Source organism: Notothenia coriiceps, unplaced genomic scaffold (assembly GCF_000735185.1).
Source record: "Notothenia coriiceps isolate Sejong01 unplaced genomic scaffold, NC01 NC01_scaffold00000282, whole genome shotgun sequence".
Lineage (NCBI taxonomy): Eukaryota > Metazoa > Chordata > Actinopteri > Perciformes > Nototheniidae > Notothenia > Notothenia coriiceps.
Window position 1 is genome coordinate 138,655 of NW_011332983.1, and position 12,056 is coordinate 150,710.

The window sequence follows — 12,056 nt, forward strand, 5'->3', positions numbered from 1 at the left end:
AGTTATGCAGTATTTCCTTTTGTGTATGCATGTGGGAAAAGAAGAGACAAAGGGAGGGATGGGAAGCCTGGAGCGCTGGGAGCGGAATTTGTATATTTGTTTGTCAATCAGGTAAAAGGTCAAATGAAAATTGAAAGCAGTGTCTTGTCTCACTGAGGGTCTGTGTTCCTCCATCTTCCCCAGATGTTTCTGGCTCCTCCCAGACAGCTTCTAAAACATTCCAGCCCACCTCTGGGAATCTGCTGGCTCCTCCACTCTCTCTCTCCGCTCCAGTCAAAACTTCTCCAGGAGCTGAGGACACCGGGCTGACACAAAATGAGAGTACTTGTTGTCTTGGTAACTTTGGCGTGCTTTGCCAGCGCTCAGCACCAAGCACTGATTGACTACTTGGAGCGGAGGCTGCAGACTATCGAGGTAAGAATCCTTTTACTTCCCTTTACCTCCTTGTACCTCCTTGCACCTCCCTGTCGAGCCCTGCGCTCCAGAGTCCTCTGAGGGGAAACTGCCAGGGACAGGGCATTGGCAATGAAACGCAGATGTGGGCAAATCCTGAGGAAAAGGCTGGAAAATACAGCTCTGTGAGCTCCTTGTCTGTGTTCACAGACTGAGATAAACATGTCGTTTACAACTTAGAAGAGTCCATATTTGCATTGCATGTTTCCTAACGTCACATTATGGAAACGCTTTTTGGTTCCTAAAATGTGTATTGGCAAAATGAAGTATCATGATAATGTTTTAAAACAGTGATTAACACATGCCAGAATTTCAGTTTTCACTGTTGAGACCTGTGGAGAAAATCTCATTTCCTTTTCCTGCTCCGCGGGTCAGAGGTCAGGGTCTGCTGAGGAGAGCTGGTATATGAGTCAGTGTTTTGCTAAAAAGGCCTTTGAGCAGGGAGGAAACTTGCCACGTGTGGTCGGAACCTGGTTGTTTGAAGGATGAGCTTCCTACTTATTATGCCCTTCAACTTCAGTCTATTTATTTAGACTGGAAAAAACATAAAATGATGGCCTTGATGCATTTACAGTTCCTGTGAAATGGCGATTGTGTATGGCTCACATTACTACTGACAACCAGGTTGGATAAAAACAAGTGAGACAGCTTGTATGATAAAAATAATAACAAATGATCTGTCACCTTGTTTGAAAACAGGACCGGATCTCTTTGTGGCATGAGCAGACCGCCCGCTACGCCTCGGAGCTGAGGGAGCTGAAGCAACAGATGGTGTCCCAGCTGGAGAGCCTGGATAAAGAGAAAGAGTTTCTGAGGGTGACTCTGGACGGCGTGGGAACGAGGGTGGACCGGGTGGAGCGGGAGCTAGACTACCTGGAGACACAGAACGGTGCTCAGCCGTGTGTGGACGTCGACGACAAGCTGATAGAGCAGCAGGTGATGCTGGTGAAGGAGAAGCAGAAGGCTAAGTACTCAAAACTATCAGGTGAGATGAGATGTGAAGTGTGTTCTGTTCATCAGAACACACTTTGAGTTTTAATGGGGATGAACATGGAACAAGGGCTGCATTTACAATAACCTGAAATGGAGAAAAGCAAGCATATTCTCAAGTTTCTGAATATATAACAGTAATTATGATTACGGAAGAATATTAGGCCTAGGCGTAAGAGGAGACAAATGAAAGAAGACAACATTTTCTCCATTTTGTAATTCAAGAGTGAAGTCAAACTTTAAGTAAAGTTCCGGGGATAGGAATAAAGGCCTAAATGCTGCGACTTGGGTTCTATTTTTGTGTCACAGAAACTGAAGACTAGAAATCACAGGGTATGGTTTTAAATGCTGGACTTTTCTTGGCAACTTCCTGTTCCGCATGTTCTATTGGTGACTTTTTCAACTTTCAAGCCCTTTAGCTACTTTAGTGCTCAGACCGGTAAGTTTATTGACCTAAACATTATTCCTTTAAAAGCAGTCATGAGATCTTTAACTGCTAATGCAATGTAAACCATGTCAGCATGCGTGTCAGTTGTCACTTGTCAAATAAAGCCTGCTGCCCTCTCCTTTTCAGACTGCAGTGACATGATCTCCAGCATAAAGGCCATGAAGATCTTGAAGCGAGTTGGAGGGCCAAAGGGCATGTGGACCAAAGACACAGGCCGGGGCTCTGGGAAGGTCTACATTTTTAACGGGACAGACGAAGACACCATCCATGAGTTTGCCTCCGTTCAGGACTTTGCTCGCTCGCAGGGCATGTCTCTGGCCAAGAACCTGAAGCTGCCGTCTGCCTGGAAGGGAACAGGACATGTTGTCTTCAACAATTACGCGTACTATATAAACCAGGCAGAGGAGATGATGGTGGTTAAATATGACATGAAGAACAGCTCTGTGACGGACAGCGCTGTGTTTCCAGTGCAGGACCATCTCCCCGTGTACGGCCTGACCCCAGAGACAGTGATGGACCTGGCTGTGGACGAGGAAGGCCTGTGGGCCATTTACGCCACGCGGCAGAATGAGAGGTACATCTCTATGGCCAAAATGGACGCCAACACGCTGGACATTGAGCAAATGTGGGACTCAAACTGTCCGAGGGAGAACGCGGAGGCGGCTTTCATCATCTGTGGCACTCTGTATGTGGTCTACAACACCAAGCAGCCCGGGCGCTCACGAATCCAGTGTGTGTTCGACGTCAATGACATGGTGACCAACGAAGAAGCATCACTGGTTTACTTTCCAAAGCGTTACGGAGCTCACTCCAGTCTGAAATACAACCCTCAGGAGCAGCTGCTCTATGCCTGGGACGACGGCTACCAGATCCTCTACAAGCTTGTCATGAAAAAGAAACTAGAAATCTGAGCTAAATAATATTTTAAGCCATCCTCCCACATCTTCCACAAACACACCAAAACAATGTATAGGTCCTTAACTACAAATCATGTGTACTTCATATTACTGCTGACAATGTGTATGCATAATGTGGCACAACTTTAGAAGGTGTGACTGGTTTCAAAGCGGTAATAATCAGTCTTGAAATTAACTTACCTGTGTCATCCAATGACCATGATGTATTGGGTTGCATTCCTTTTGGGTTCCTATTCTTGTAAATGCGAATCTCAAAAACGCCATGAGGGGATTTCTTCCAACTTGGCACAAACGTCAACTTTCTCAATGATGACCCAATTTCAATTTGGGTTGCCAAGGGTCACTGCGACCTCACAAACTCAAGTTATATGCTAATCATGACAGTTGTAAAGTTTAAACATGTCTAATAGGATAAAATGATGAAGTGCAACTGGACCAGTTAATGACCAAATGCAAGGCAATCTGGTAATATATTGCTTTCCGTTTTGTCAATGTGACATACACTTTTATAACAGTTTAATTCCAGACTTTTAAAATGTAATGAGTAAATGTTATTAATTATTATTATTATTATTAAATAGTCTCAAAAATTGTATTAAACTTTTGTTTTCTTTAATAATGCACATTGACAACGACAAAGTTGCAACACTTCATCATAGACAATCAATTTGGGCTAGAGTCTGACTCTCCAAAACCAAACTTACTTTTAGAAAATCTGATGAGAATTTGTTTCATATTTCCACATCTGAAATGTGATCTGTTTATCTGACTTCCAATCAGACTGCACTGCATATCTGTTTCCTGAATGTTATCTTTGTCGACTGGACCGTTAACTTACTGCACTTACAAACATGTGTATAACAGGCAATGCTTAGCTCAGAATGTAGTGGTAAAATGTAACATTTAGTTATTCATCAAATTTCATTTTGCAGCTTTTTAGTTCATCAGCCTTTACATTTGTAGGGTCAAGCTTGTTTAAAAACATCAATAACTGTCAAAGTAAATATCTATGGTGTTGTCACGTATAGTGCAACAACATTGTTGCCATGGCAGACAGCCTCAGAGATACAATGAATAAAACACATTATGATACGTGAAAGAAACAGCTAGCTGGCTAGTGCTGTTATATTTCTGTTTTTGAATTAGTGGAGCACATAGGTATTTTGTGGCGTTTGCTTTTTTACTAAATAAAACAACAAAATTGACAAAGAGCACCACTATTTTAATTATGCCTCTCGTAATGCAATTGTTTATTAATTTATAACATATCTATTTTATATGGTTTGCTTACAATATGATATTTCCCCATTATCATCTATTCCTATTTCCTCTTTACTATTGGTTATTGTGAAAATAAATTGCAACTACACCAATTAACAAAGTGAGTCTGTCATATTCTGTGTGCACATCGAAGCAGAAAAAGCCACTGTGAGTGAGATGTAAACCTTTTAGACTTTGGGGCCCCTCAGTGGTCACATGAGAAAACACACTGTAATGAACAGCAATTCATTATTGTCAGATGTTCCTTTCTCTTCTGAACATCTTTTCTTAATTTCAAAAAGTTTCAAAAGTTTGAAGGTGACCTGCATTGACTATTATGGTTTATAAATACTACAAATGAAATATTTGTCAGTTTGTTGATTAGTCGTATTTCATTGACATCACTCTGCACTTGACTTCTGTTTTGTACTTCTGGTGAGATGCTAAGTACGTTGTCTTAGTACTTATACTCGGTGCAATGACAATAAAGTTGAATCTAATCTAATCTAAATACTGTACAAAACAAGTTTGCAGAGTATTATAAATATGAAACACTTATTTTAATCTTTTTTTTAAAAACCCAAATGTTATGTTTAATGGGGCCCTATTGTGACTTTTTGGGCTTCCCTTTCCTGTGTGAGATAGGCTTTTGTGCATGTAAATAGTCTGTAAAGGCTGAAATCCCAAAGGGAGTTTCTCCCACACACCAATGTTTGTGGATGAGTTCTAATCTGAAGACAAAACATTTCCCATGTTGTCCTTTCCTAGTTCTACTCGCATAATTCAGTTAGTTGATTGGCATTGCCATTTCACATTTTGAACAAATCGTGAATAAACCATATATCTTAATGACTATACAGGTTAACAAAGCCATTTCTTATTAAATATTTGACCTGCAGAACAACCATGGTATTTAAGTCCCTCAAACCATTTAGCCATAATGGTTTCGCTTGGCTCTAGAACTCAAGAAAACATTGTTCACTTAAACTCAAACTGTGACGTACTGTCGCCCTTCAGACTAAAATTACCCTCGACACGGACAAAGGGTATCAGCTGTTTAAACAAGTTTATTGTTTTCAAACTATAAACAATATCCATAAAAAACGATTCAATACGTTTGAATAAAATCTAGAGTAAGAAAGATTTGACGGCACATTAAATTCTGTAAAATGACAACAGGGACAACTGTATGTACTACGCTGAGAACTTCAGTTTGTAATCCTGCCAGCAAACGCCCAACAAACATTTGTGTGTGTTAAACAACCAAAGGTGCCGTTATAAAATCACTTCCAAGATACTTCAGACCCAACTTTAAAGAATTGAACTGCAAGAAAATCAACCTTTTAAGATCGTGTTGTTTCAGCACCACAGGTTTTAGATCAAAAGAAGATGCAACCGTCACTCACATCTTTCATTCAGCTGCTGCTCAACCTCAAAGAGCATGACGTTTGTTTTTTGCACTAACCCACAAACGTTATCAATAATATTTAACTCTAACTAACGAGACTATATTACTTTGACATCCTAAAAATGGGAAATGTAATGGCAGTTTACGAGAATCAGTCTACCTGCAGTCACTCAGAGGACTATCCCAATCACAAATAACATTAACATAAAAAATGGCAGTTGCACAAAAATATGCAGAATAATTATATTGAAAATGACAGTTAAACATCATGGCTGAAAACACAGCGAAAATCTCGGGAGGTCAACCGTCTTAGAAAGCTGGTTTTAAGTGTGGCCAAACATCCATTAAAGGATCCAACGTGTCCCGTAGTGTCTGATTTATGTCCATTCCAGTCGTGGAGATAAGGCGAGGAGGTCCTTATTGCTCAGACATTGTTGGCATTAAAACAAACTCCTATCCTGCTCAGAGTCTCAGGTGAGGAATTGGCATGGTGACGTCACGGAAGTATCGATGTACGAGGGCGTTTTTGGCAGATATTCTTTTGATTGGATCGTAATTCAGCATCTCCTGCAAGAACGAAAAGAGAAATACAGTCAAACACTGTGCCTATGAAGCAGGCGGCGACTAATGATTTGTTAATTGATGGTTTTATTAACCTCTAAAACTGGGTTTTTCATTTTAGGCCCCGGCCCCACGAGGACGATAACGGTCGTTTGCGTTACTGTTTAGTGTCATATAGAACGTTCTGCCACACTAGGACGACCGAATATGACAGTAAACAACTGCAGAAACGATAACGGGTCCCAAGGTGGATAGCACGGCATACGCAACGCTCTGGGGGGTCCAACGGCTCCGTGTGTAAGCCCTATACGATAATTTTCTGATAATGATGACGCAATAGCCCCGCCTCCTCTCACCTCTCCTGCTCACCCTGCGTCAAAGTAAACTGCACACTGAATTCAGATTATTTATCTTTCTCTCGACGTTAGTGATGGGCATTTCGAATCCCTTCGGGGACACGAATCTTTTGATTCAGTTCACTTTAAAGATTCGTTCATTGATTCGTTCACTGATTCGTTCACAGGTTCACGAACGACTTCTGGTGATTTGCACGTTCGCGAACGATTCGTCTTTGTACTTAATTCGTTCAGTGAGTCTTCACTACTGCCGAAGTCCGTACAAGAAGTTTGCTGGCGTAAAATGTATGATATTAAAACACATTTTACACCTCACCTTGTTGCCCCATGAATTATGCTCTGGGAATAGGCTACATATTTAAGAAATATAATTGGCCATTGTTAAATCTCATCAATGTGTGCCTGACTATACGATGTATTACAGCAGGCTAGCACGTTATACTTTCTAACCCATGCACGTACTATGTGGCCTTAAATCCCAAAGCATTAAACTCCATTTGGCCGAGTTCAAAGTGAATAAAAAAATATATCCTCTACATCGGTGACGATTTATTCATATTCTATGTACCCATCTATGTTTNTGTTTTCTGCCATATTTTATGAGAGATAAAATGATTTTCTGCCACAGGAGTTTGACAGAGAATAACTGAAAAAGTACACAGTAAAATAACTTCATAGTAGCCTACTTGTGGTAGAAATCCAACTAGTACTGAGTCCAACAGTAAAGTACTTCATTGTATTTGTGGTAGTTGTCTAACTGAGTCCAACTCTGTGTAGATGGAACATCCAGTATTTTGGAGGGGCCCTAACGGGACCCTCCTCTTGAAAGAAAGGGATAAGATAAAATAACTGTAGGAAACAGTTCTGAACTGTTTCCGCCAGTTCTTTAAGTTCGTCGTTCGCAAACTGCTTCTCTTTAGTTTTTGGCGGAGGGCGGCGACTCAAACAAACAAATTGTTTTTCTGGGAGGAAGCAGTTNGAACCAAGCTGAGTGTTTTTCAAGGCTCAGGAAACCCTTGCAGGTGTTTCGAGTTAATTAGACGATTCAAGTGATTCGTTGAACACCCTACTAGTATACTTTTTCATGATATTCTAATATTTAGAGATAGGATATTTGAGTTTTCTTAAGCTGTATGCCATAATCAGCAATATTAAAATAATAAAAGGCTTGCAATATTTCAGTTGATTTGTAATGAATCCAGAATGTATGACATTTTTGTTTTTTTAATTGCATTACAGAAAATAAAGAACTTTATCACAATATTCTAATTTTCTGAGACAGTCCTGTATATACTGATCGATAAATAGTTGTATATAAATAAGAAGAAAATAAATACATAGTGTACAAATGATGTGGTAAATCATGGTCCATAGAAAGAAAGAAGATCTGCCAAGAAAATTGCAATCCGTGCATCTCTAGTTTTGAAAATACATTTTAAACCATATAACTGGAAGGAGCGTGTTGATGCATGAACAGGGCAGGCGAGGACGTTACCTCGTGTGTGTAAGTGCGGACGGGAACCCCAAAGGCTCTTGCCAGACCAAAGTCAGCGAGCTTGATCTCCCCCTGGGCGTTGATGAGGAGATTCTGGGGCTTCAGGTCTCGATGAAGAACCCTGTGAGAGTGGCAGAAGGCCAGGCCTTGCAGCAGCTGGAAAAGATAACTCTAAAAATGCACACAAAAATATATATTAACGCCCAGGTTAGTCAAATTACTTTTGATTTCTTGTTGAGATTGAGGCAGATCTGCTTTGCAAAGGTAGCGGAAATGTACCTTAACCAGAGGCAGTGGGATACCAGCGACTGTGAAGGAGTCCATGAACTTCTTTAGATCCTGATGAAGGAACTCAAACACAAGGTAGAGCTTGTTCTCGGTGTGGATCACATCTCGCAACCTGAAACGTGTCAACACACAGGTTGGCTTAAAACTGACGGAAACAAGTAACAGGAGAATCTTGAGATTTAGCTTAAAGCTGTAACATAAAGGGACTTACTTGACAATATTTGGGTGACTGAGTTCTTTGAGAAGTGAAATCTCTCGGATGGCAGTGCTTGGTACACCCTCTGTTTCCCTGAAAGAAAGAAATTAACAGGTTTTGTTACTGAAGCTCAATCACTTATCCCAGGATATGATAATGTTGCCATTAGTTATTTATTTCAGCCCGGTTTTTCATGGTACGTTTGTTTATTTTAGAGCGATTTAAATTAATTATATTATAGCTTTTATATTTTTTCTATAAATAACTTGGACGTCATTGTTTAGGAATAGCAGAGAGTTAAAATCAGCAGTTGTCAATACTGGCACAGCCCACATTACTTTAAATAGATCAGTGTATTATCACTGACAGCTAACAAAAGAAAAAGATAAGCACAGCTTGTGCTTACTGAAGTCTGTCACAAATGTCAGAAAACCAAAAAGAGGGAGTCAATGAATAATCCTACCTGCTGAAGTCTGCTTTTATGTGCAGGGAAGGATATTAGTAGGGCCTGAAGTAATTAACTGTAGTTACACATCTTGCAAGTCCTCTTTGTCCTACTATTGTTTAGCTTGAATACCATCTTTGTCCATTAAAAAAAACTCTGCAACTTTACTCTGACTATCACAACCTGATGATGACACCCTTGAATAAATGACAGGACTGTTTAAACGGTCATGCCTAAAAGCCATTTTGAATTTGAGTAACACATTTCCATCACAGTTTAAGTAAAAGTAGTGTTAGCTACAGTGACGTTAGCTCCTGCAGATGATAACAAACAACAGTTCACTTACGTGTCGAGGCGGATTTTCTTCAGAGCAACAGTTTCTCCGGTGACTTTGTTCTTGGCTTTATAAACCACCCCATACGTCCCTTCTCCTATCTTCTCCACCTTCTGAAACGTATCCATGTTACCGGTCAAGAGTGGAGGATGTTCTCTTTGTTGTTTTGCTCTTTAGCAGGGCTCCCTCTTTGTGTCGGAGCTAACAACTGCTCGGTGGCTACACAGAAAGACGTTAAGTAGCAGCGCGGGGACCGACATATAATTAACGGCTGCTCCGGGTTCAAACGGTCCGGAAACAAAACACAGTCGGCGGTCCTGTCTACCATTAACTTCCTCAGATCAGAGCCAAAGCCTTTCGGATTATGTCATTTGTTGGACCCTGGATCTGGTGATGATAATATCCCTAGATATGTTGATTAGCGTGGCGGCTCTTTTTCTCTGGAGAAACAACACAGTAGCGTTTCCCGCGTTACATTGGGAGCGTTCGTTTTTGTGTTCCAGACACCTCAACTGATTTAGCCAGGCGGTGCTAAAGAGTGTTCCCAGTTCACTGCTCAAAAAGAGCCTTCCTTGTGAATCGATGTGAAGGACCCTGGTGAAGACACGTGTGTGAAATGTTTATTTAGAAAAAGGTGTAAATTGAGTTTAATTCGATGTTTAATTGTAATTCGGTTCACGTTGATAGAGGAGATCGTGTTGTACCGGAAAAGGAATCAAACGTCAGAAAACAAACCTCATGTTGACACGAAGATGAGGATTTTACGTCATAACCGCCGTGAACGGAAGTGTTTTTTTTGTCTTATTTTCAAACTTCTTGTATCATACTACAAGTAAAGGGGCTTTTTAAAATGTGCTTTATAAAATAGGAACACTGCAAGGGTGTCATAAAAAGACATAAGAATCACAGGTCTTTGGTCTATAGAAAAAAAAAATTGTGAATCAAACAACGTTTTTTAATTGGTGCCTCACAACACAAGGAAATTAAAATCACATCATGCATTCATGTACTGCAAGTGTGAATCATTTAAATAAAAAATAGATACAATTAAAACAGCTGAACATAGACAGTAAGACATGGACATTTGTATTTTCTAAAATAGGTTTTCTGAACAGTAGAGAAGGGGAAATACAGTTGCCCCCTCTAGTGGCAGTCAGTGTATCTGGGCCCACCCTCACTGGTTTAGACCTATTTCTATCACACTGGTGTAAAAGCTGGGGGGAAATCAATTATTCTCAAACAAAAAAGATTTATACACCTATTTTACAGCGGATATTTTAGCTTGTCAAAGCAGATAAACTGGAGGAACAAATAACATGTATGCAGAGGTGTAAAGTAATTATAGGTACATTTACTCAAACTGTAAATCTAACCTTTTGAGATATACTTGTTACTTTACTTGAGTATTTCCATGTTATGCTACTTTGTACGCAACTCCACTGCAAATCAGAGGTAAATCGTGTACTTTTACTCAGCTACATTTACGCAGTATAAGTTACTTTACAGATTTGGATTAATGATGTGAAATATAATCAACACTCAAATAAGACTTTAGTTACACCTGGAGTAAATTCACAAGCTACCCTGCAGTTTACAAAGTAATTCAAACTAGCTGCACCTTTGATAAACACATTACAGCATCAGTAATTATAAAACATATGATATATCTGAAATGGTCCAATCTGCATAATGAGTATACTTTTACATTTCGTACTCTGAGTATATTTTGATGCTAATACTTTTCTACTTTTACTGGAGTAATATTTTGACTGCAGGGCTTTACAGAATACACCAGAGTGTATTCCTACACTCTACTTCTACTTTAACTCAAAGTACTTTCCTCTGCATTTATGATGTGTTTGTTTTACCAGAAGTGACAACATGTTGCAACCATGTCACCCCTGCGTTTGGGGCTCAAGATTGTCCTGATAAAAAATAGGATATTTTCACCTTTCACCTCACGTGTGTCCCTCTGATCATGTGTTATTCAATAGCAGACTTCGCCTCCAGGGCTCAGATTAACCAGTTGCAGACCCTCAGAGATGCTGGGCCTCTTTGAAACCCCCCAGGGCCAAGTGCAACAAAGTTCCTCAGTCAGAATCAAACTCACATGTAACAACAGAAAAAGCACAGGTGTAAACAATAAAAATAATGATTGCAGAATTCCCTTTAGCTGCTTCAGTGTCAGGTTCCTGGGATTGTGCATTCTGGTTCACTATCACAATGTAATTCATTACAGGGACACACGGACAAACAAAGCCATCATTAGGTCACATCTGTGCTTTCCTGCTATTACAACCTCAAATGTGTGCTGTCCAAACGGCCTTTATTCATCTGAAATATGTAGCAGGATTGGTCATGAGGCATTGGATGTCATCTGTTTCTGCAGGAAGAAACAGCCTTTGTTAGAAGCTCATATAGCACTGCACATGATCAAAGCCCAGAGGCTGGACATGTATCCACACAGCAGCTCAATATGTGAAGTATTGCCTTATTATGTTATGATTGAGGTTATTAGATGTGAGTTAAAGGCATTCAATGCTGCTATATACTACCTGTGTATACATGTATGTTGGTTTCTTTGACAGTTTGGTCTAACTTACTTTTATTACAGAGATAATGTTACAAGTTTTCTCTATGGCTGCTAGTGCACATCCTAAAATGTTGGTTACTTAGTTAAGAAAACCTTTGTGTGGACATTGATAATCAGGCAACAGGTTCCTTTTTTGAGGATTTATAACGCCAGATTTTGTTCTGATATAAGTTGTGTTTATTTAGTGGGAATGCTGTTCTGTTATGCTAGGCACGAAATTCTTTATTATTCCGCCGGGTTATTTTTGCACCTCTTCTTCTCCCACATTCCACATCGCAGAAACTCCGTTCAAACATCAAAACGTTCAGCTCA

At 40.0% G+C, this 12,056-nt stretch overlaps 2 protein-coding genes across 2 annotated transcripts; one reads left to right on the plus strand and one right to left on the minus strand.

The window, feature by feature from the left end:
- The first annotated feature begins 193 nt into the window (after positions 1-193).
- olfml3b (olfactomedin-like 3b) lies at positions 194-4,189 on the plus strand. The gene is made up of 3 exons (XM_010781591.1): positions 194-414; positions 1,153-1,438; positions 2,018-4,189. The coding sequence occupies exons 1-3, from the start codon at positions 316-318 to the stop codon at positions 2,800-2,802; spliced, it is 1,170 nt and encodes a 389-aa protein (XP_010779893.1). The 5' UTR covers positions 194-315; the 3' UTR covers positions 2,803-4,189.
- Positions 4,190-5,121: 932 nt separating this feature from the next.
- On the minus strand, positions 5,122-9,855 carry cdk2 (cyclin dependent kinase 2). Its single transcript, XM_010784306.1, has 5 exons — positions 9,164-9,855; positions 8,388-8,465; positions 8,168-8,288; positions 7,835-8,059; positions 5,122-6,043 (listed from the first exon to the last, which is right to left on the minus strand). The coding sequence occupies exons 1-5, from the start codon at positions 9,277-9,279 to the stop codon at positions 5,939-5,941; spliced, it is 645 nt and encodes a 214-aa protein (XP_010782608.1). The 5' UTR covers positions 9,280-9,855; the 3' UTR covers positions 5,122-5,938.
- Positions 9,856-12,056: the final 2,201 nt, after the last annotated feature.

Excerpts from the sequence above, each read along its gene's own strand:
- olfml3b (XM_010781591.1), top strand. The coding sequence starts at position 316 with ATGAGAGTACTTGTTGTCTTGGTAACTTTGGCGTGCTTTGCCAGCGCT. Across the intron at positions 415-1,152 it reads GGAGGCTGCAGACTATCGAG|GACCGGATCTCTTTGTGGCA; the intron begins GTAAGAATCCTT and ends GTTTGAAAACAG. Across the intron at positions 1,439-2,017 it reads TAAGTACTCAAAACTATCAG|ACTGCAGTGACATGATCTCC; the intron begins GTGAGATGAGAT and ends TCTCCTTTTCAG.
- cdk2 (XM_010784306.1), bottom strand. The coding sequence starts at position 9,279 with ATGGATACGTTTCAGAAGGTGGAGAAGATAGGAGAAGGGACGTATGGG. Across the intron at positions 8,289-8,387 it reads AGTCACCCAAATATTGTCAA|GTTGCGAGATGTGATCCACA; the intron begins GTAAGTCCCTTT and ends GACACGTTTCAG. Across the intron at positions 8,060-8,167 it reads TCCCACTGCCTCTGGTTAAG|AGTTATCTTTTCCAGCTGCT; the intron begins GTACATTTCCGC and ends GTGCATTTTTAG.